General features: G+C 33.7%; 1 protein-coding gene across 1 annotated transcript; it reads left to right on the forward strand.

Moving 5' to 3' along the window:
• The first annotated feature begins 1,459 nt into the window (after positions 1-1,459).
• On the forward strand, positions 1,460-21,727 carry LOC126811025 (uncharacterized). The gene is made up of 8 exons (XM_056099213.1): positions 1,460-1,822; positions 6,605-6,952; positions 13,196-13,216; positions 13,380-13,439; positions 14,324-14,455; positions 14,851-15,018; positions 17,424-17,589; positions 17,800-21,727. The coding sequence occupies exons 1-8, from the start codon at positions 1,627-1,629 to the stop codon at positions 18,212-18,214; spliced, it is 1,506 nt and encodes a 501-aa protein (XP_055955188.1). The 5' UTR covers positions 1,460-1,626; the 3' UTR covers positions 18,215-21,727.
• Positions 21,728-26,427: the final 4,700 nt, after the last annotated feature.

Consider the following 26,427-nt stretch of genomic DNA (forward strand, 5'->3'; position numbering starts at 1 on the left):
TTTTTTCATTCGTCACTTTTCTTGTACAAAACGGACTAATGTAGATGGTCATTATCCATCGCTCATCTCTTATATTGATTTTACTACATTCCATCGATAAATTACGAACTAAATGAAGATGGGCATGAGTCAGCTCCTTACCCACTTTAATTGAAATTGTACCCCTCAGATATAGCTTTCATGGTCCAATGATATTTCACAATAGATGCAGGGCTGGCTAACAGTGATATTGTATGCATAGTATCTACACTGTTTAGGCCTCGAATGATAATTGGGGTATGTAATGTATCCAAATATCACGTGACTACCAACCTCTTACTTTTCGAACCTTCACTGGTTGATATGCAGCTGGTAATACCAAATATTAACTAGTGTACTGTTTATTGACTTTGGCGTTAAATATTAAATAGTAAAGAATGTGCTGACTTCGCGTCGAATGTGGTGTGCTGATTAAACGTTGAATATTGAGTAAAATGATTTCGCGTTGAATATTAACTAGTATATGGTGTTGTTAACATTGAATATTAACCAGTATGGTGTGCTGATTTCACGTTGAATGTTACCTAATACCAGGTTGAACAAGAAAAAAGTGTACCTGACAAAATATTACCCCGTGTGATATTATACAGTGTTCTGACAGATTCGGAGACAAAAAAATAAATTGTGTAAAAAACTGTTTAGGAAGAAATGTTAACAGACCAGTGTGTGTATTGTAAACATGTATAATATGATCAAGTATTTATTACTTCTAACAACAGGTAATATTTTGGATTTGCCATACGTTCACGTTTACAGAAGGTCATCGCCCTCCCATAGCACGCAAACAAGTAGGGGGTTTGGATGGCCGAAATGTTAGCACGTGTACGCTGCGCTGTATCATACGGTCTGTCATTGAGTCAACTGACGGGTTTTCGATTCCCCGGTTGTACGTGACAACGAGTAGGGTCGCCTGTCCAACCTCGTGGGTTTTCTCCGGGTCCTCCGGTTTCCTCCCACTGCTAAAGACCCCTACGGGCAAGTGAATTATTGAAATAAAATTGAACCATGTGTTAGTCCTGAAATGAGCTAGTTTGTGTCGAGTGGACGTTAAACCCCATTTCTCTCTTTATCTGTCACGTAAACAAGTTTTCGTGAACAAGTTAAAGTTACTAACACGGGAATGAAAATTATTCAATGGCTTATCGGCCTACTAGACTCAATATGGGGTATATTATATCGCCACGTGACTTCTTTGTTCATGTTTCTTAATGGGGTATATTATATCTTAATGTTGTTTCAATGTCACTATCTTATAATATACCATTTTACGCCAGTCTTCCAGAAATCGGTTGAAATTCTTAAAGGAAATGTTGAAGTGGGTTGAATTAAAACTACATATTATTTATCGCTATTAAAATAACCATATCCTTTTACAGCAATAATATAACCATATTTGTTTGTATTCCAGCAGTGTTTGTTATTGTCGATTGTCGTTTCACGTCTTATGGTTGTTATAGACAACCAGAATCAGCATGTTCGCGTCATACCTTTGCTTGTCCAGATGGTAACGGAATAATAGTACTTAACTATCTTGATGGCATTGCATATGGCAGAAAAAATCCCGGATATGAATGCCCCCAAGATGAGATGGACATATGTAATGCGACATGTTGTAGATATCAAGGTACTAATGAAGATCAACCTGGTTTTACATCTGTTAACCAAACCGATCGTTTATCAGTTTATAGAAACTGTTCAAATCAACCAACTTGTACCGTTACATCTCCTTACAGTCCTGATACTGATTATGATTATATAAGTTATCCATATTTCTGTGTTTCAGGTAAGTCCCCTATATATTGCCATACATTACACGGTCCTGATACTGTTCTTTTTAATACTATCGTACATTTAACAGTAATTGTATTTAATAATAATGACTTTATTTAAGAGGAGTTGATGTTTAGGTTATAATAGCCATTCTAACATCCTGCCCTTCATAGCAAATATAATACAAAATATATAGACTGATAAATTAAATAACACGCCACAATAGAGAGGGACAAATATACAAAACCAGCTAGCTAGAGAGATTACAAAATCAGCTAAAAAGATTAAATACAGTATATTCGAGTTTATAAAACAGAAAGCTTGAATACATATAGATAAAACATGTATTAACAAATATAAAATATGTACATGCTCATAATACGGAGACACACAGAAAACATATAATAAGAAATATGGGGGGAGTGGGTAATATATTTGTTTAAGATAATATATTTGGAGTAGATTTAAGGTAAAGAAAAAATTTTTTCCTGAAACGATTCAAGTTATTTAAAGTTTTTAAAGACGGCGGCAACGAATTCCATAGTTTGAGCCCTTTAAAGCGTATACTGCTTTTAATTATATTAAATATATTTGGCTTGAGAATAGTAAGTTTATTGTTAAGATGATTGTCAGGAGTTTGATAAGATAATAGGTCAAGTAAGTAATTAGGGCATTGTTTTAACAGAATTGTATAGATAAATAAACAAAGTGGTCTAGAGATTTAGCGTTACAGCGGTCCCATATTGAGGAACAATTATCAATATTTGATTGAAAATGGACATTATAGAAAAGGATTCGAAATGGAGCTGGAAGATATTTTTTTTTTGTTTTAACGGACTTGAAATAATTTCTGGCTTACGTTTTTAGAAATATATTCGATATGATCTTTCCAAGTCATATTATGATTGTGAAAAACACCCAATATTTTTACAGAGGAGTCAACTTCTAATGGTTTATTGCGTAATTAAAATTTTTATAGTAGAAGGGGGGGGGGCTGGATGGATAAATGGTTTATCATAAAGTCTGTCATTGAGTTAACTGGCGTGGTTTCGATTCCCCAGTTGTACGTGGCAAGACAAGGAGTAGCGTCGCATGTCCAACCCCGTGGGTTTTCTCCGGGTCTTCCGGTTTCCTCCCGCTGCTAAAGACCCCCAAGGAGAGGGGTGGGGGTATTTCGTTTTTGTTGCGTCGTGATTAATATAGTTTTTGTTTTCGATATATTTAATCTCATATTGTTTTTATCACACCAGGCTAATACTATATTGGCATCAATTTGAAATTCATGTTCTAGTTATTTGACAGTAGGCCCAGAGGTGTATACTGTTGTGTCAGTTTTAGAGGATAGGTATAGCGGCAAATCATTTTGAAAAATATTAAACAATATGGGTCCCAATATCCGACAGACTTTAGTAATGATGATCGAGTCCAAGCCGAAAATTCAATCGCTAAAATCTCGGTTCAGGATGGATGAATTTGACTTAAATTTGCAGCAAATTGCCTTTACTTTATATATTTGTTAACTATTATAGTGAGAACTGCCAGCTCTTTATTTAATCCCACATATGTATCATTAAGTAAATATGGAATAACTTAATGTTGACATGAACAAATAAATATAAACATATGCATTTGTTTTTGTTATAGCACCTACTATTACGTTACGTTAATTTTAAATAAATACAAATATATGCGATTTGGTGTGTGAAACACATTCGTTAATTTTAATAGTTGACATGAAAATATAAACATATGCAATTTAAAATAATTACAAGCATATGCAATTTGGTGTATTAAAACAGATTCGTTAATTTTAGTTTATTTCGGGCACATATTTCAATACTTCGCATGCACGTCTTTACTTTAGGAAACTGTAGGCCGTGTCTATTCATTTACATGGTAATAAACGAAATATTACTTCGTTTAAACGAAATATTTATTCGTTTAAATAAAATATTAATTTGTTATAACGGAATAATCAAATAAACGAAATAATAAATTCGTTTAAACGAAATATTATATATTTTTATATAAATATTGTTTCGTTAATACGAACTATTATTTCGTTAATACGAACTATTATTTCGTTAATACGAACTATTATTTCGTTAATACGAACTTTTATTTCGTTAATACGAATTAATATTTCGTTCAAACGAATTAATATTTCGTTAATACGAATTAATATTTCGTTGAATTAATATTTCGTTGAAACGAATTAATATTTCGTTGAAACGAATTAATATTTCGTTGAAACGAATTAATATTTCGTTGAAACGAATTAATATTTCGTTGAAACGAATTAATATTTCGTTGAAACGAATTAATATTTCGTTGAAACGAATTAATATTTCTTTGAAACGAATTAATATTTCTTTGAAACGAATTAATATTTCTTTGAAACGAATTAATATTTCTTTGAAACGAATTAATATTTCTTTGAAACGAATTAATATTTCGTTGAAACGAATTAATATTTCGTTGAAACGAATTAATATTTCGTTGAAACGAATTAATATTTCGTTGAAACGAATTAATATTTCGTTTAAACGAATTAATATTTCGTTGAAACGAATTAATATTTCGTTGAAACGAATTAATATTTCGTTGAAACGAATTAATATTTCTTTGAAACGAATTAATATTTCTTTGAAACGAATTCATATTTCGTTGAAACGAATTAATATTTCGTTGAAACGAATTAATATTTCAATACTGTAGGCCGTGTCTATTCATTTACATGGTAATAAAGGAAATATTAATTCGTTTAAACGAAATATTTATTCGTTTAAATAAAATGTTAATTTGTTATAACGGAATAATCAAATGAACGAAATAATAAATTCGTTTAAACGAAATATTATATATTTTTATATAAATATTGTTTCGTTAATACGAACTATTATTTCGTTAATACGAACTATTATTTCGTTAATACGAACTTTTATTTCGTTAATACGAACTATTATTTCGTTAATACGAACTATTATTTCGTTAATACGAACTTTTATTTCGTTAATACGAACTTTTATTTCGTTAATATGAATTAATATTTCGTTGAAACGAACTTTTATTTCGTTAATATGAATTAATATTTCGTTGAAACGAATTAATATGTCGTTGAAACGAATTAATATGTCGTTGAAACGAATTAATATGTCGTTGAAACGAATTAATATGTCGTTGAAACGAATTAATATTTCGTTGAAACGAATTAATATTTCGTTGAAACGAATTAATATTTCGTTGAAACGAATTAATATTTCGTTGAAACGAATTAATATTTCGTTGAAACGAATTAATATTTCGTTGAAATGAATTAATATTTCGTTGAAACGAATTAATATTTCGTTGAAACGAATTAATATTTCGTTGAAACGAATTAATATTTCGTTGAAACGAATTAATATTTCGTTGAAACGAATTAATATTTCGTTGAAACGAATTAATATTTCGTTGAAACGAATTAATATTTCGTTGAAACGAATTAATATTTCGTTGAAACGAATTAATATTTCGTTGAAACGAATTAATATTTCTTTGAAACGAATTAATATTTCGTTGAAACGAATTAATATTTCTTTGAAACGAATTAATATTTCTTTGAAACGAATTAATATTTCTTTGAAACGAATTAATATTTCGTTGAAACGAATTAATATTTCGTTGAAACGAATTAATATTTCGTTGAAACGAATTAATATTTCGTTGAAACGAATTAATATTTCGTTGAAACGAATTAATATTTCGTTGAAACGAATTAATATTTCGTTGAAACGAATTAATATTTCGTTGAAACGAATTAATATTTCGTTGAAACGAATTAATATTTCGTTGAAACGAATTAATATTTCGTTGAAACGAATTAATATTTCGTTGAAACGAATTAATATTTCGTTGAAACGAATTAATATTTCGTTGAAACGAATTAATATTTCGTTGAAACGAATTAATATTTCAATACTTCGCATGCACGTCTTTACTTTTGGAAACTGTAGGCCGTGTCTATTCATTTACATGGTAATAAAGGAAATATTAATTCGTTTAAACGAAATATTTATTCGTTTAAATAAAATGTTAATTTGTTATAACGGAATAATCAAATAAACGAAATAATAAATTCGTTTAAACGAAATATTATATATTTTTATATAAATATTGTTTCGTTAATACGAACTATTATTTCGTTAATACGAACTATTATTTCGTTAATACGAACTATTATTTCGTTAATACGAACTATTATTTCGTTAATACGAACTATTATTTCGTTCATACGAACTTTTATTTCGTTAATACGAACTTTTATTTCGTTAATATGAATTAATATTTCGTTGAAACGAATTAATATTTCGTTGAAACGAATTAATATTTCTTTGAAACGAATTAATATGTCTTTGAAACGAATTAATATGTCGTTGAAACGAATTAATATGTCGTTAAAACGAATTAATATGTCGTTGAAACGAATTAATATTTCGTTGAAACTAATTAATATTTCGTTGAAACGAAATAATATTTCGTTGAAACGAATTAATATTTCGTTGAAACGAATTAGTATTTCGTTGAAACGAATTAATATTTCGTTGAAACGAATTAATATTTCGTTGAAACGAAATAATATTTCGTTGAAACGAAATAATATTTTGTTGAATCATACAAAAATATTATATAAGAGTGGAATCGTGCACTTAAGGGGCTCTGTGTGTCACCACCCGAATCACTGGGATACCTTGCTTCTCAACAATACTCTTACCTCCATTTTGATTCGATTGGTTTATTTGTTTTAATATTACAGATAATATTGTGTACAATATGATGGAGATCACCGATGTGAGATTTTCATCAATCAGTTATTTGTATTACTCTGGTAAAACACAAACTACAGGTACAACAATTACTAGATGTTGTAATATAACAAGTCCTGAAACAATATTCATCTCAAGTGTCTACATTTATCTAACAGAAGAATCAAGTTACAACGTGAAGATTTATTCAGAGAACCAGACTTTAATCCGTAGTGTGGATGGAGTTAGTCATTTCTATGGTTATAGAGGCGTGTCAATTTCTGGAGACAAGATTTATCATTTGGTACTTGACAACTTAACTGCTGATGAAGATGATTATATCTGGATACAATTGATAGGTGAGAATAGAATAAATCAAATACAAAACGGGTTATAAGAATATAAGTAAATACAAGTAATTGAAGACAGACACTGAAATACTAATTTAACGGCTAGCACTTTCTGTTCGTACTGAGCATCTTCAGGTCATTTTTATTTACAAAAATTACGTAGAACAATAGGCGCAATGTCATGACTTTACTATAAATATATCAAATACAACATAATAATAACATATTTCTACATTTAGTAAATAATCAATAAAAAGAGAATTATTTCATCTCTTACTATAAAATTCAATTTGTACAAGGGAAATACGTTGAATTTTCCACCTCCACACGTTTCGATGTGTGCACTTAAAGATATTGTTCGATTACTTGGAATCTTAATTTGTGATCTATGAAGATTCATTTGAAGGTTTAGTTGACCTTCTGTTTTACCAATGTATTTCCCTTTACAACCATAACACACAATGAGATAAATTACATTTTTGGATTTGCATGTAATGCTCTATTCCACGTGAAAATCATTGGATTTATTTATTTTAATGGAGCTGCCTTCGACTATCACATTACAAGTTAAACATCTTTCATGCCCACATTTGGAAACAATAGTTTTTTTATTTTCTGAATCAAATTTTGAGGATGTGAGAATTCGTCGCAAGTTCGAAGGTTTTTTTAGACTGTTGATCACATTTGTTTTGTTCATAATATATTTTTAAGTTTTTCACTTTTAAATAACTGTGGTACATGGGATCGAATTATGTCCATTCACCGTCCTTTGGAAGAATTACGTGTTGTAACTAAAGTCAAAATTTCATTTTGTTTACCTAAAACTTTAGGTTTTCTTAAAACATCCTGATCTATTTTCAAAGCTTGTTTAATATCATTTTCTATTAAACCATAGTTTTGATTTCGAAGGAATTATTTCAATTGTTGTAATCTTATGAGTTTTTTCTTATCATGCGATCACATGATAAGATTCTAAAATTTCTTTTTTTTTCTTTTTTTTTAATAAATATAACTGCTAAAGACATTTATAACCAAATGGTATTAGCTAAATACGAAAAAGCAAAATCAATTACTAAATGGGAGGAAGAACTAAATATACACCAGTTTGAAGAAAATGATATAAAAATGATGTTCAAATTAGCTCACCATGTAAATATTAACTCTAAATTACAGAACTGCCAATATAAGTACATCCATAGAATAATTTACACAAATAAATTACTTTGTAAATTAAGACTGACGGAATCAACTCTGTGTTCTTTCTGTCTTTCAGATATTGAAACTGTAAATCATTTGTTTATACACTGTAGTTACACGCAACGAATATGGAACGAAATGTATGAAATTCTTACAAAAGCAAATATAAACGTAAATATAACACAAAAGGAAATTCACCTTGGTTGCCTAGATTAATCAGTTTTTGACAATATTAACAAATGGACTTTTGTAAATCAAATAATATTTTTAACTAAGTATTACATATATAAATCAAAAATAGAAGCAAATATTCCTACCCGCGAAAGATACAGAGCATTTTTACAAAGTAAAAAATCCTTAGAACTGGAAATTTTTAAAACTAATAAGAAGATAATTGCCCTTTTTACCGCATACCCAAATAAAACAGAAATAAACAAAAATTATTGTTATTAAATTATATGAACAACACGGTAGCTAAACGTACTTAAGTCCTTTCAACTTTCGACTTTCATTTCGTGGAAAGGATCTGTACTTTAATCTACCGCTTAACAGCTTAAAATTTTCCCTTAAAATGTAAAGACACTGGTCTCCTTAAAGGGAGATAACACATCTTGGGGGAAACCAAGCTAAATATAATTACAAATAATAAAACAGTACCCTTTGAGACTAATAGAAGTAACGTATTCCCTGCACACAATACTAAAGATAAACATCTACTGGCAATAATAAATGAATGTTAAATAAATGATTTTGAAATTGTATGATATAATTATATGTACAGATGATGTAATGATAAACCCTTTAATGTAATAATACTGTATGATGTACCTGTTATCTGTTATGTAATATTTTTTGAATAAATGATAATAATATGTCTAAAAAAAAAAAAAAAAAAAAAAAAAAAAAAAAAAAAGATTCTAAAATTTCTGCCAGCAAGATTAAACGGGATGTTTTTTGTATGAGAAGGGTGACATGAACTGAAATCATCTAAATACTGGTGCGTGTCAGTAGTATTATAACATAGATCAGTTGTAATGTCACCATATTCAGATAATATTATTGTTACATCTAAAAAGTTAATTGATGTACAGTTTTATTTTCTATTATAAAATTTAAACTTTCATTTAGTGAGTTTAGCATGAGATATAATTCATTTAATAAAACTTTATCATTAATAAATATGATAAAACAATCATCTAAGAAACGTTTCCATGAATGTTCAATCTGTAACTTTAAGTCCGAACCGAAACGTTCTCCAATATTGGCGTACCAAGTTTCTTCAAGTTAGCCTAGCGTTAAAGTCGCGTAAGTCGGGCCCATTTTTGTTCCCATTGCCACGCCTTTAATTTGTTCATAGTAGTGTCCATCAAAGTAGAAAATATTATTAGAGATGACTATCGTGCTTACTAAGTCATGACGTCAACTGTCAGACTATCGCCATTGAGGAGACGACCACTGTCAAGATTGGTCGCAATATTTCTGTTACGTCTTTTTTATATTTCTGATTGATTTCAAATTTGAGTGAGTCTGTGTCACTACAGGCCCGGGACTGTACAGCGCAGTGGACGCTTACGGCTGACCCCGGATCCATTCACTTGATTTGATATTTGTTTATTTGGTGCAATGTCTATTTTCTGTCTTGTCCGCAGGTTTATCTTGTAGATTTTTGTTTTACGTGTAGTGCGGTCCTCCTGCACTTACTATTACAAGTTTGATAATTCTAATTTGAAATTTAGTGTTAAATAGAAAAAATAAAGGTTAAAAATGCTTAAATAAAATACTATTATTAAATTGTCTACATGTTTCGCCTGACGTGACTTCATGGAAGAATAAACATACAATAATTATTTTGAAATGTTTAATTTGGGTTTAAATTTGTCAATTCATGGGATCTTCTTTAAATTTGGTTCTCTGATATGTTGTCTATGAACCGTTACTTTGTTTTGTAACCTGTTAGCGCAACCGATGTACAGCACAGCCACTACATTTTATGACATATATTACATGAGTTACTTAAACTAAACATACATTATGCAAGAGCTAAATCTGTCTATTACAGGTCTTTCTTACCTATCCAGACCATAATCAACTCTAGATGGCATTGCAGGCCTGCGATCTTTAGTGGATTATGAGCCGATTTACTGCATAAATTTTCTTCTCGATTTAACGTTTAAATGAATAATCGAAACTATGATGTTTATCGTACTGACTTTAATAATGATGATCGAGGCTAGGCGGAAATTCCAATCGCTTAGTTCTCGGTGCATAGTGGATCAATTTGAATGAAATTTTCAGCCAATTGCCTTTTCATTATCTAGTTTTTATACGCCCACATTTTCATGTGGACGTATTATGCCATCGCCCCTGTGAACTCTCTACAGGTCACAATTCTTATCTGATTTTGACGAAACTTAAAATATAGGTTTATCCCCAAAAGATCTCGACTGCTTTCGATATTGGCATGAATCGGATCGAAAATACATGGATTATGGCCCCTGATTGTACGAAATATCACCTTTTTAGCTTGTGGACCCTATAGAGGTCACAATTTTTATCCGATCTTGTTAAAACTTTAAATGTAATATTATAACCCTAAGATCTCGGTTCCTTTCGATATTCGCGCATATCGGACCGTAACTTCCTGAATTATGGCCCCTGATTGTACGAAAATCGCGTTTTTAGCTTGTGGATCCTATAGAAGTAATATTTTTTATCCGATTTTAAAAACCGTATTATTATATCACCGTTACACCCTAAAGACGGCTGAGTTCGAATTTCGTGAAAATCGGCCCAAAACTGACAGACAAAATGGCCGCCCTTTCGTTCTCAAATATCGTAAAAATATGGTATATCAAGGTTGTGGACCCTATAGAGGTCACAATTTTTATCCAATATTGTTGAAACTTGAAACGTAAGTTTATAACCAAAAGATCTCGGTTCCGTTCGATATTTGTGCATATCGGACCGTAAATTCCTGAATTATATCCCCTGATTGTACGAAAAATCGTGTTTTTAGCTTGTGGACCCTATAGAGGTCATAATTTTTATCCGATTTGAAAAATCGCATTATTATGTCACCGGTACACCCTAAGGACGGCTGAGTTCGAATTTCATGAAAATCGGCCCAAAACTGACAGACAAAATGGCCGCCTTCGTTCTCAAATAGCGTAAAAATATGGTATATCAAGGTTGTGGACCCTATAGAGGTCACAATTTGTATCCGATTTTGTTGAAACTTGAAATGTAAATTTATAATTCAAAGATCTCGGTTCCTTTCGATATTCGCGCGTATCGGACTGTAACTTCCTGAATTATGCCCCCTGATTGTACGGAAAATCGCGTTTTGAGGTTTGTGGACCCTATAGAGGTCATAATTTTTATCCGATTTAAAAAACGTATGATTATATCACCGTTACACCCTAAGGATGGCCCAGTTAGAATGTCGTGAAAATCGGTCCAAAACTGACAGACAAAATGGCCGCCCTTCGTTCTCAAATAGCGTATATCAAGGTTGTGGACCCTATAGAGGTCACAATTTTAATCCTTTTTTGATGAAACATGAAATGTAAGTTTATACCCCAAAGATTTCAGTTCCTTTCGATATTCGCGCATATCAGACCGTAACTTCCTGAATTTTTGCCCCTGATTGTACGAAAAATCACGTTTTTTGGCTTGTGGGCCCTATAGAGGTCATAACTTTTATCCGATTTAAAAAAAACTTTTTAGAATATCACCGTTACACCCTAAGGACGGCTGAGTTAGAATTTCGTGAAAATCGGCCCAAAACTGACAGACAAAATGGCCGCCCTTCGTTCTCAAATAGCGTAAAATAATGGTATATCAAGGTTGTGGACCCTATAGAGGTCACAAGTTTTATCCGATTTTGTTTGAACTTGAAATGTAACTTTATAACCCAAAGATCTCGGTTCCTTTCGATATTCGCGCATATCGGACTGTAACTTCCTGAATTATGGCCCATGATGGCATGAAAAATCACCTTTTTAGCTTGTGGACCCTATAGAGGACATAATTTTTATCCAATTTAAAAAACCGTATTATTATATCACCGTTACACCCTAAGGATGACTGAGTTCGAATTTCGTGACAATCGACCCAAAACTGACAGACAAAATGGCCGCCCCCCGTTCTCAAAAAGCGTAAAATAATGGTATATCAAGGTTGTGGACCCTATAGAGGTCACAATGTTTATCCTATTTTGTTGAAACTTGAAATGTAAGTTTATAACCCACAGATCTGGGTTCCTTTCGATATTCGCTCATATCGGACCGTAACTTTCTGAATTATGGCCCCTGATTGTACGAAAAATCGCGTTTTTAGTTTGTGGACCCTATAGAGGTCATAACTTTTATCCTATTTAAAAAACGTATTATTATATCACCGTTACACCCTAAGGATGGCTGAGTTCGAATTTCATGTAAATCGGCCCCAAATTGACAGACAAAATGGCCGCTATTCGTTCTCAAATAGCGTAATAATATGGTATATCACGGTTGTGGATACTATAGAGGTCACAATTTTTATCCGATTTTGTTGAAACTTATAAAATGTAAGTTTATAACACAAAGATCTCGGTTCCTTTCGATATTTGCACATATCGAATTGTAATTTCCTGAATTAAGGCCTTTGATTGTAGGAAAAATCACTTTCTTTTTTAGCTTGTTCTCTATCCATCTCTCGAAAATGTGGGCGTATCCTACCTGGCAGCCGCTGGTTAACTATTATAGTGAGAACTGCCAACTCGTTACTGAATCTCCCATAATGTATTTTTAACAGTTCATACTTTATTGACAAAAAAATCTTTTCCACTGTCAAATATAAATGATTTACCTTAAATTAAATATCTACACGTGCCGCAATTATCCCATGCACATTTTACAACTTCCTTAATTGGACTGATGGACGACTTCCCTTTCCGAAGTAGGGTGAACAGTTTCCGACTGTTTTCAATGTGTATTATACCACATAATCTGTATATCCATATTGTATTACTGATTCAAATATTATATCATATAATATGTATATCTTATATTACAGGAACTCGACCTACTCCTTCGGGTGAGTATAAAAGTATGTTATTGTAGAAGTAATGGGTACTGGGGGAAATGATTGAATTTTCAACATCAGAAACTATGAATGAAAGGAATACAAATATGCTCCCATCTCCAATGACAACAGATTAAAATATTATACCATATAATCGGCATATCTTACATTACAGGTTCTTACACGCGTAATGTAAATATAACCTGCGATGATTGTATTGGTTTTACTGCTTCTGGTGAGTATAAATATATTTATACTGTAGAGGTAATGGGATCTCGGGGAAATGATTGAATTTACAACGTCATAAACTATAACATGGTCCCACCTCCAATGACTACCACGCATAGGCCTACGGACAAGGGGGAGGCGGTGAGGGCAGCTACCCCCTAACTTTTGGGCAATCTGAAATTTCGGGCAGACGGGTAATGTATAAACGAAATATGATATAATCTAGTTTGCAGAATAAAGTGCCCAAACATCGAATTGATACTGTATTGACTATTGATTAAAATATTTATCTGGAAACTCTGGAACCATTCTGCTTTGCAAAATAAAGTGCCCGAAACCTAATACATCACTAATCTAACTTCTCATGTAAATGAATATGCGCATTTGTTCTGAATTGGCATTTGGATTAAAGCATTTGTTTAGAACCACACTGCTTTGGGCAACATTCATTATTTTTTGTTAATGCTGTTCCAACAGACTGGAATTCTGGTCGGCATAGAGTGAGATTATGGTTGGAAAACCCTTGGACAACTTTGAAGTTGCTTTACTAACGAGCTAGAACTGCAGAAAAACGCATCTTCTGAGGTTAAATTTTTAAAATTGACTCGTGGGTTCGGGGGGGGGGGTTGTTTCCCATACCCCGCGACGACCGGCGAAGGGCCCGTTGACTAAACGATTGATTGGTTGTTGGCATTCAGCTCAGCCATACTGGACAACATTGAAGTTGTATCCAATGGCCGTCACCCTAAATACACGTACCTGTAGCATATCCTTCCCGTGGAATTATAATATATATTTCATTTTATTACCGATCAAGCGTCCTACTTAAAGGCATGTTTCTGACCAGACCAGAACCTTTCATTCTGTGACCGGATATATCAATTATTGCAGGTACTGATACCAATAGCAAGAACACATCAACTGAAGAGACTTCAAATCTGGTCATTTCTACGGATACATCTCAAATTTCTACGGATACAAACAGCAGGAACTCGTTAAATGAGGTGACTTCAATATCTAAAGGTAAAGATAATAAAGAGTTACACTGTTTGGCAATTAATTGGCCTCAGTCCGATGGCTGTTACTGTTCGATATAAACTAGACCTTCATAAAAAGCTTAACCTGATTTTGTACTGACACGTGATGGAAATGTGGAATTAGGCTGCAGGACATACCCCTCCCCACCCCACCCCACAAAATAACTAGGTCAATAATATACAATAGACTTAGCGGTTGGTAAGCTATTCCTTCGCTTAAAATTTGCCTTTAGAACCCTTGGGTATGTTATACTTGATTTTAGGCTGACACGATGATCAAACTAATTGTCCATTTAGTGCAACGTCCTACTTAAGGCCATGTTCATGACCAGGCCAGATCCTTTCATTCTATGATCATGACCGGATTATCACCCATTGCAGGTACCGATACAATTAGCAAGACCTCATCAAATGAAGCGACTCCAAACATGGTCACATCTCAAATGTCCACTGATATAAACAGCAAGAACCCGCCGTCAAATGAGGTGACTTCAAACATGGTCACATCTCAAATGTCTACTGATACCAACAGCAAGACCTCATCTACAGGTAACCATAATAACGAGGGTGTTCCAGGTGACACATTGACTTGGCAATTGCTTGCCATTTCTTCAATTTTTAATGAAAATGGCTAAACCTTAGTGACATCCCAGGAACTGTCACCCGTTTGCTTTCTACTCCATGGGAACTAATTTTAGATTAATTCATATAACCCTTCTCTCTTGAACAAACTTGTTTTTTTTACATGACGGTACTGAAAATCAGCCATGTTTGACCTAATTATCTGGAACAGACAGGGGTCACATTTGTTTTCAGGTTTTTTTTCGCCAAAATGGATAATAATTTTTATACTGAAAAAATGTTCATATTTTTTTTCCGCCAAATGGAATATTTTACCCCAAACATCCCAATAGGACCATGGGTGTTTGTATGGCTTAGTGACGCTTCGTCATCCTTGGATGTTTAGGTAGTTGTTTGGGCAGAATAGAATATTACTGTTTTGAAAGAGCTGTTTACGGCATCATTGACAGCAGTTGCTTGTCCCACTGACACGAATTGATTGGCCTCGGACCGAGGGCTGTAACTTTTATATGATTTATAATTCATTAGAGCCACGGTGACTCAGTGAGTAATACGCTGGCTCGCTAGCCTGGAGATCGCGGGATCATTGGGATTTTCCGGCGTGGTTTCCACTTGTCAGTGGTACAGCGTTGATGGACTGACAAGGACAGCTGTTTACTCGTTCGGATAGGACGAAAAACCGAAGTCCCGTGTACACATTGGCGTGCACGTACAATATCCCTTGGCAGTTGGAATTTGATATAAGAATAGGCTGTAGTGCCGCAGTCCGGGCAAACTTTTCCTCATAGCACACTGTCGTAGCAGAACAGTAGGACGTTAAACCCCATTCCATTCCATTTCATTCTGTATTTCCCGAAATAACTAAATAATTGGTTGATATATTCCTTGACTAATCGGTTTTTTTTCATCTTGAAATCGTAGCTAACACTAATCAATTATTCAAGGTGTCTTTTTTTTTAGATTGACTGTTTTTCTACTACAATATCTGCAGCAAATCGTGTATATCTAAGAAAGGAATACTTAGTATGCGAAACTATTGTAAAATTATAAGAAATTGTATCAAATTTACACTTTATCCCAAAGTTTAGCATGCTGAAAACAAGTGTTCTTTGAGGAACTTTTCGGTAGCAATTCAAAACTATAAATATATCTATGGTCCACTGAACTGTGGGGAATCTTAAAATTACATAATATATTACATAATTACATAATAATATTTATTTTGCAAGAAAATGTTATGTATGCATTTCCGCGCGCGTTTCTACCTGCGAAAATTTTGGTACAATGCAAATGTAATGGGACCGTTTCCATGTCCGAGAAACGCGCGAGAAAAAAAAACGTTGCTCGATGTGCGACTTTTCCGCTGGCGTCATTTCTTTTGCGTAAAATTAACACGCAGATGTTTACATTCTGGCTTAAAAACACGGGGTTTCCCCCACTAAGTCAATTAACCGCTTATGTTTCTGCAAATTTATCTAGCTTGGACAAGATGCTATTATGTTGAAGGTCAATAATGTCGGGCTCCATGCTGTAAAGTCATTTCAGCAGTTTGTCTATACACATGAGAATACACGAACGCGTACATGGAAAGTGGGCCTTAAAACAGCGCAGAAAATAATCGAAAACTAGATCTGAAATGCAGTTATGGCGCGTTTCTCCAACTGGCGCCATTTGTACTCTATAACTTTCATCAAATTGAACGATCATTTAGGTGCTTAGAACTTTATGACATCAGCTGGTTTTTGATAATGTATGATATTGACGTTTCAACTCTGTATAAACTCCTGTTAAGACACGGACTGGCGATGATCTAATTAAATATGTAATTAATCCCATATGCCATTTGCAAACTACATAATATGATCTCTGTACAAGCTCCACATGACTTCAAAGCAATATGCACTGGTCATACCATGACGTGATAAAGAGACAATTGCATGTATAATCATGAATCTTGTCTATTCCACGGCGCTTTATAATCAGGGGTTTACTGGCAGTTAGATAGACGAGTGACGAGGAGGAGAGACGCAGACGAGAGAAAAGCAGAGACTGGCGACCATTTTCAGCTTATTTTCATGATACAAGAATGACTGCGTATTCACTTTCAGTGCAAATGAACCCATTTGACTAGGATTTAATATAGTTATGTACCGTCCTGGTGTGTTCCTGTCGTAGTCTAATTTCTGTATATTAGTTTAAGTTCCTGTATTGTTTTGTATGTAACATTACGGATACTGTAACACTATCTTAGTGATAACAGATGTCATTTTAGTAAATATATGATTTATTTACATCGTAACATAATATAACACATCGTTCAGATACTGGATTGAATATTTTATTTCTGTGACCTGATATATCAATCATTGCAGGTACTGATACAAACAACAAGAACTCGTCAAATGAAGAGACTTCTACAGATAAATATAAAGATAATAACAATGGTGGTGTTAACACAGGACTAACAGTTGGTATAATAGTGGTATCTTTACTTCTCATGGTAACATTGTTTATTGGTGGTGTGTATTGTATCAGAAGGTATGTATCTATATGTATTATATCAAGGGGTATGTATCTCTATTGGTATCAGAAGGTATGTATCAATATCGGTGAGATTATCATACCAGGTGGTGTGTATGTACTTACATTTTACCAATAGATTCAAGTCTTAATTTTACAATTGTAATGGTAGTCAACAAACCGATTTGATGGAAGGGGTTGAGATGTCTAATGTGTTTTACATTTCAGGAAGATGAAACAGACAAAACATTCGCGAGAGGAACAAAATATGGCACGTGCTGTAAATACAGTTGATACAAGTTTGTATGCAGGTTTGACGAATATCGGCGGACTGGAACATGATTATTCAGACCTGGTGAACCATAACGGACACGATGTCGTGAATAACCATGGACCGGCACACGTTTATGCAGGTATTGTAAACCGGAACCTTTCAGATGCCGTGAACGGTAGACCGGGACACGATTATACAGGTCCGGTGTACGAAAACAGACCCGATGCTGTAATCAACGGTGAACACTCTACAGATCCAAATGAGACAGGACATGGTTACACTGCTGTGGGTCACCCGACTCGGGTTCAAACAGAAGCTTCTACTAACGATGATTATGAAAATACCTTCGTAAATACAAATGAGCAATAATACCACCTGAGCGTGAACAGTTAAACGACTTGTTTAAATCTAGATTATTCCATCTGAATATTAGTAATTTTTGGTATATAAATCTGGGAGTTCGTTCTTTTAAATCGTTTAATTATATATATGGGATAGAGTACGCAACCATCGACGGGATTGTAATATTGAAAATGGACCCTTATTTGTAAATAGACATATCTTTAAATGTGCACAACACCTACTAGTAAAATTCCAAATTTTCCCTTTTTATAAAATGAAATTCGATGACACCACGAAAAGGAAATTAATGGAAAACCATTTTATTAAAAAATACGTTCCTCGACTTAATAGTCAATAAGTAACAATTGGCCATATATATAGCTTTCTTAATTTTCTTAAATCTATCCCATGATTATCTTCCACTCATTGTTCCTAAATTGAACCCATATACTGCAGATTAACACACGTGTGTACATATTTTCTATTAGTTAACGACATACTATGTAACCATAGACAATGGTAACTATAGCCAATTAAAACCACGGTGTTACTATGTAAATATGTATAAATATACTATACTGTCCATCTTATATCTTCTGATTTTGATTTGACAGTTTTTACGTATTATTAAAACGGAAACGGGTTTCTTTTTCGACGTTCCAAAGTAAATGTACGGTGGTAAGACCACCTAAAGACAAGTTTTTAAATGGTCCTGGTATTAATTAGGTTTCGCATTAGTTTTTATATTTTAAGCTAACATTTTATTGCTTTAAATCTTTTTAGTTCCAAAATGGATGAGTTAGATATTTCCAATTAGATGTATCAATATGTGCCCATTTGATACCCCCCCCCCCCGCCACACACACACAACGAAATGAGCCCCCGGTCATAATATGGGTGTTAGATATTTTTGATTGGGTGTGTCAACATGTGCGTATTATTTATGAAGTGTGTCGTAGGTTTTTATTTTTACATAAATAAAAACAATCATGAATAATACTCGCGACGGTTGAAGGCGGATTTGTTTGTTGCTTAGATTTGTGACGTCAATTGTTTTAGCCGTGTTGGTTATTTCAGGTTGGTCGGGAAGGAGTTTTGGTAGGCTGGGGAAGCGATCGGGTTCGTTGGGGATTTCAGGTGGGTCGGGCTCGTTTAGGCTGGTCGAGGAGGAGTTTGGATCGATTGAATATGCGGTTGGGGAATTCGGGGAGAAGCTCGGGTCCATTTGGCAGTTCAGGGAAGGGGCCCGGGTCAGTTGTGGAGTTCAGAATGGGTTGGGGCGGAAGTTAGCCTAGAAGCATTCCCCAAAACACCAAACAACAAGCTTTTCTTCATAGGTAAAGGTTGTTGAATTTTAAGCATTATATTTCATTAATTGCAATGTTTTGAAAAATTATAGGCCGGTCTCAAATTTAAGTTTTATATCTAAAATACTTGAAAAATGTATTGCCAGTCAGTTGAAGTGTCATATTGAAGATAATTCTCTTCACGAGCCTCTACAGAGCGCATATAAAAAAAAATACACAGTTCTGAAACTGCTTTAATTCGTGTTTCAAATTATTTTCTTTTAGCTCTTGATAACCAAAAATATATTCTTTTATTATTATTATTATTAGACCTGTCTGCTGACTTTGACACAGTCGACCACAACATCCTTTTAAATCGTATCCGTTTTAGATTATGGTATTAATAGATCTGCTTTTAATCTTTTAGAAAGTTATTTAATTGGTATGCAGCAATGTGTTGTTTTAAATGGTAAATATTTTTCTCATTGAATATAAATTGTGTATGTTAAAACACTTTCTAAAATTAAATGATGATAAAACTGAATATTTATTAATTGGCTCAAATAAACAATTGTTAAAAATTGACTGTAAATCTCCCTTCTTAATTGGTAATAGTGAAATTAATCCCTCGTCGTCTGCAAGTAACATTGGTGTAATATTTAATATGAATATGAGTATGGAAGCTCAAGTAAATTATATATGTAAATTGTGTTATTGTAATATTAGAAATATTGATAGAATACGTAAATTTATCCCTTTAGACTCCACAAAAACTCTTGTTAATACTTTGGTCACTTCTAGACTGGATAATTTTAATCCGTTATTAGCTGCTCTTGCAGCCAAACTTTAAGATAAACTTCAACAACTCCAAAATACAGATGTGTGCCTTTTTACACGCAATAAAAAATATGATCGTATTAACCCAATTTTAAAACCTTTACACTGGTTACCTATTTCTTATAGAATTGATTTTAAAATTTTATTGTTAACTTTTAAATGTTTGAACAACTTATATACCAGGGCGATGTTTACGTTCTTCAGATGATAATTTTCTTTTAAAGGCCAAATATTCAAAACTGTTAACTTTTGGTCGAAGTTCGTTTATTGTTAAAGCAACATCTTTATGGAATAAGTTATCGTATGATATCAGGTTCTGTAATAATATTAATACTTTTAAGAAAAAACTGAAAACCAATTATTTCATCAAGCTTTTTAAATGTATATATCTTGCAATTTATACAGATTATTGTGTTTTCTTAGTATTGTCTTGGTATTGTATTGTTAATTTTCATGATTTTATCATTTTTATATTTTTACCATTGTAAAGCACCTCTGAAAACGTGTATGTGAAAGAGGGACTATAACAAATGTTTGTAATAATAATAGTATATATGTTATCATAAAGTTGGTTGCTAGGACAGTGGCCTTATATGTGTTCCTGGCTTTTGATGAGAGATCAAACTAGGTTTAGTGGGAACTTGTTGAATTTCTTGAAATGTATTATTGTTTATGATATAGCATAGATACTTTTCTTGTTCAAAATATTTTTTTTTTTTTTAAATTTAACATGACAATAGCAAATCTCTCATCGTTATCTTACAACCTGACCACAGTATGTCGCATTATTTTACATAATATAGTGTACGTGTTTCACTTATGATACACAATTTATTAAATAATAACCATGAAATGTTAGCTTAATCTATTAGGATGTTTAAATGGTCTTGCGACTATCTCTTATTCAAAGGGTTAATATTTGTAAATTTCTCTATAATCCCCTTAACATGTTTAATTTAGTTCCAAGTATACGGTCAGTATTCTTACTGTGCAAGTCTTTAATACACGTTTGAACCATACTCAGCGTATATAATTTATTTGGATGTATTATTATTTTGTTATTAAGGTTACTATTTTTATATTAAGCATAGTATGAAATGTTAAATTGAGAATTACATCACGTGATATATGCAATTTCATACATAGTTATGCACATACGTTTAATATCAAACGTCGCATACAATATGTTATATTAATTCGAACAATGCCAGACGTAAGGCAAAGATTTATATGTTCTTTTGCTAAAGACATTAAATATATTTCGAATCGTAATATTGTAATTACAATGTATTCTGAACCGTATTGTTATAACCAGTCTTATCATTTATTTTCGTGCATATTGTTTAAATATTATGTATTCATTATATATTATATATTTTCTTACTGTGTCAGTCTTTAATAAACGTCTGAACCTTCATCAGCGTATATAATTTATTATTTTTAGATCCCCCAGAATATATTGGGAACGTGAAAGATCCTTTAACTAATATACTGAGCTACACCCCCAAAGTCATAACTATTACCGATTACATAGCAAACGGATGCTATTGCCCCAGGGAAACTTGCTTGACAGCTGTGCCTGGGACCAGTGCAAGATTTAGAATGAAAGGCCGCCTAGGAAAATCCGCTTATGAGACGTCTCCCAAAAAGCCATTTCCAAGAAACGACGCACATTGGCCTTCCCCTTTTTTGATCGGCTGCCACATAAACGGTTTTGCAACTGAATGCAACGAGTTACGAGAGGGCAGTGTGAAGTTTAATCGTTTTTCGTTATTCACCAATAACGAATAAGGAGGTAGTCACCTCGTCATTCGCGAATAACAATGGATACGCCACCTGGTTATTCGCGAAAACTGGATTGCAAAGTATCCCCTAGCAGTGTTCAGCGACAGCAAAAGATAAAGAGAGGGGAGGGGTTGAGTAGGAGTGGGTGGAGTAGGGTAGGAGGGTGTGACATCTACCATACTTGTTTACTAACCTCCGTGTTCAGCGACAGCAAAAGATAAAGTTTCTATAACTGGGGTTGTTCCACAAAACAACCAACTGAAATGAAACCAAATCTTTAAATATACCACGAATTATAATCTGCCTATTGCAGATCTTCCTTTAGGCCTTAAATGTTATCTAAATTATTAATTAGATATTTATAAACATGATAAGACCATAATCAATTCTCGATGCCATCGGATTCTTTAAATTCAGACACGATTGGCGGTTAGTGATTTAAGTAAAAAAAAAGTTGATAAACCAGACTTTGTTTACTATCGTAGCATCGTAGGAATGACAATCGAGACTCCAGTATTCTCCAACACCTCGTTATTCGTTATTCAACTAGTTATTCGGGCTTATACCATTTAAACATATATCAAAGTCTATAAAAATGATGAAAATATAATTAAATACTTAAAATTAAAATTCACAACAACAATTCGCTTTTAAAAACTCTTACATATTTCCATCTTGTCCCCGCTAGGCAAATTCATTGTAAAATGACTGACAACGTGTTTAAAATATGTTTAACTGTCAAAAGTATTAGGGATGAGGATGAAAATAGTAGCTACAATAGTCTGGCTAAAATGAAAGCGACTCAAAGCAAGCTCAGTTTTTCTGTAGACATTTCGTTGAGAGACTTCATGTTCTGAACCTTTATTGGACTAGATAACTGCACAGTTGCAAAGCAACAATGTGTGTAACCCAGATGACTTCCTGTTTCATGCAACGTCTGCAGTTGACGATCGAAAGAGAAGAAGACGTATCTCTGACAGATTAGTTAGTTGATAAGTTGTTGATTCCCAGTGCAAAAAAGTATTTATCGATTAGTTTGCCGGAAAGAATTAAAAAAAAACATGCTTATGTTATACACACTGTTCAAATGTTTAGTAACTATACTCAGATGCGAAATTACCACACTCCGGTGGGTCACCCTTTTTCAAAATAGCTATCACATTGGGTGTTTGCCAAATAGAACGGACATGAAATGGGGTTTAACGTCCTACTGTTCTGCTTCGACTAGGTTAATGAAGACGGGCATATGCCATACTGTATGGTATGAGGTACATTTAGTCCGGAAAGCGGCGCTACGGTCTTCTTTTATCGAATTCCAACTGGACGCCAATGTGTAAACGGGAACGCGGGTTTTCGTCCCTTCCAAAACACTTGTCAGGCCCTCCATTATGCACCACTGACAATCGGAAACCATGCTGGAAAATCCAGTCTTGCTCACTTATCAACCGTGGCTCCTTTCAAATAGAGGGTACTGTTTTAGAAGAAATGAAATGAAATGAGGTTTTAATCACGTCGTCAAGACAAAGCACACAACATGAGATCTTAAAGATGATGTAATGCTTGATACATATCGTTGGATATCGTTCACTAGGTAGCGTATGGGAGCGTAATACTACTTCTGATGTTTTATTGTTATACATATCTAGTGAATTATTGTTGTACGTTGCATTGCACAATATTTAATTATATCTATATTACTAAACAATTAGCACTGTATAGTATCTGCTAAATAAATGTTATAAAACGCGATGATACACCTTCCCTTTACAAATAAAATATGTGGGGGCTGACAGCCCATTTATTACAACACGTTTATTGTACAATATATTTAATGTTACGCCTTGTGACTACCCAGTCTCTTCTTACGTTTCAAACCTTCACTGCTTTAATATGCAACTGATAATATTGTGTGTTGATTTCACCTGGAATACTAACTACTATATGGTGTGCTTATTTCAAGTTGAGTATTAACTAGTATATGGTGTGCCGATTTCAAATTGATTGTTACCTAATGTCAGTTTGAACCGTGACAAGAATACAATGTACTAACATAATTTTACCTGGTGTACTGACAGTACCTTGACAAGTATACAGTGTAGAGACAGAATATTACCTGGTGTGGCTAGTATACAGAATATTACCTGTACAATTTCACCTGGAAGAAAGTTAACAGGCCAGCGTTTCATATTGGAAACGAGTTTATCATCATGTATGATATCAAGTATTTATTACTTCTTACAACAGGTAATAATGAGATAAATCTTATTTCCATATTAATAATTTGTTATAGGTCCACGTGAATCCCCGCACCCTGACAATAGAAAACGTATAGTCGTTCAAGTGGGACGATAAACCGAGGTCCCGTGTACATATTGGTGTGCACATCAAACAAACAACCTGCAGAATATTGAAAGTCTCTAATAACGACAGGATAAACTATATACTTCCGAACATCCAATTAAAGGACACCACTATTCTATTAACAAACATGATTCTGTAAGTAATGGGGACGTCATGAGAGTCGACCGGTACGGGAGCGAAAACCTAGCCTCAAAGGATAGTCGTCGTCAGTGTCTTTGTCATTAGCCATAATACATTTAAAACAAGAGTTGTGCCGTTAAACAAACCTACGATTCCAAGACTAGAGATGTTGGCCTGTTTAGTTTCCTTCGTTTAGCCTCCAGCGTGATAGAATCATTAAAGGACAGTCTAGATGTAAATGTTTATTATTGGATTGAGTCAACAGTCGCGCTTAATTGGATTAAAAACGTGAATAAAGAATATAAACAGTTTGTTCAAAATCGAGTTATAGAGACTACTGTAAAACCAAAGATAATCCAACAGATATATGTTCGCGTGGCTGCAAAGCAAATGATTTAATTAATAACGAGTGGAATGGTCCTAAATTCCTGTTTCAAGATTTAAATATACAATTGCACACTCCTGAACCTGGGTTTGTAGAAATAGAGTCCGAAATAAAGACTTATGTTTGTTTAAGTAGCACAAGTGCATGTTGTAACATTGAACAATTGGTGGATCTTTCTAAATATAGTAAATTCCAAAAAATATTGCGTGTAACAGCTTATGTATTGCGATTTATATTGAATGTCAAAGCACGTTTGAACCAAAACGAAGTTAAGAGCGGTGAATTGTCTGATGATGAGTTGAGGTGTTCAGAAACAATATGGTTAAGAGATATTCAGAATCAAATACCTAATGATGACAAATTCAAGCAATGCAAAGTTTCTCTTAGTATCAAAGAAGATGAAAAGAAAGTTTTACGCTGTTACGGTCGGATAGAAAATGCCAGTGTACCATACGACACCAAATTTCCAATTTTTCTTCCTGAAAGTTTCTTCCTGAAAATCATGCGTTAACAAGACTGATTATTGCACAATGCCATGAAGATATTTTTCACAATGGTACCCAAGAAACGTTGGTGCAGCTTCGCACAAAATATTGGGTGTGTCAGAAAGTTCGCCAGATTATTCAACGATGTGTAGTGTGTAGACAACTAGAAGGACAATCCTATGATGTTCCATTACCTCCTCCTCTTCCTGAGTTTAGATTGTCAAGTGATTTTGCTTTCTTAAATATTGGCGTCGATTACGCGGTCCACTTTATGTCAAAGATATTTATTCTAAGAGCGATGATATGTATAAAGTGTTTATCGTGATTTATACGTGTGCGAGTTCTCGTGCTGTCCACTTAGACCTAGTTCCCGATCCTAGTTCATCTACGTTTATCAGAAGTTTTCAAAGGTTTATTGGTAGACGTGGAATTCCTTCGTTTGTCATTTCTGATAATGGCAAAGCTTTCAAGAGTGAAGAGTTACGAGTCTTTGTAAAATCTAAGAACATTAAATGGTTTTATAATGTTGAGCGGTCCCCATGTTGGGGCGGATTTTTTGAGCGAATGGTTCGCCCCGTTAAGCGATGCTTGATGAAAACTCTTGGTAGTGCGCGGTTAACCTATGAAGAACTGTTAACTTTATTAGTTCAGATTGAAGGGGTTATAAATTCAAGGCCTCGCACTTATGTAGATGAATATTCTTATAATCCTCATACTCCTTCCCATCTTGTAATTGGAAGACGACTTTTAACAGAATCGACCTCTGTTATTGATGAACAGCCTGTATGTAGTAATAGTGAACAAGAAGGTGTGAAGCGCAAACGTTATTTGTGCAAGGTATTGGAATATTTTTGGAAAAGATGGAAATCTGAATATGTTACAGAACTTCGCGAGCATCATCGCGTTCGTGCCAAACGCCGTCCCATTATTCAAGAGGGGGACGTCGTACTTGTATTTGAGGATAAAGTGCCACGTATGAAT

Source organism: Patella vulgata, chromosome 2 (assembly GCF_932274485.2).
Source record: "Patella vulgata chromosome 2, xgPatVulg1.2, whole genome shotgun sequence".
Lineage (NCBI taxonomy): Eukaryota > Metazoa > Mollusca > Gastropoda > Patellidae > Patella > Patella vulgata.

Bases quoted from the DNA above. Each gene is read 5' to 3' on its own strand.
- LOC126811025 (XM_056099213.1), top strand. From the start codon at position 1,627: ATGGACATATGTAATGCGACATGTTGTAGATATCAAGGTACTAATGAA. The intron at 13,217-13,379 runs GTGAGTATAAAA...CTTACATTACAG, and splicing joins AACTCGACCTACTCCTTCGG to GTTCTTACACGCGTAATGTA. The intron at 13,440-14,323 runs GTGAGTATAAAT...CAATTATTGCAG, and splicing joins TATTGGTTTTACTGCTTCTG to GTACTGATACCAATAGCAAG.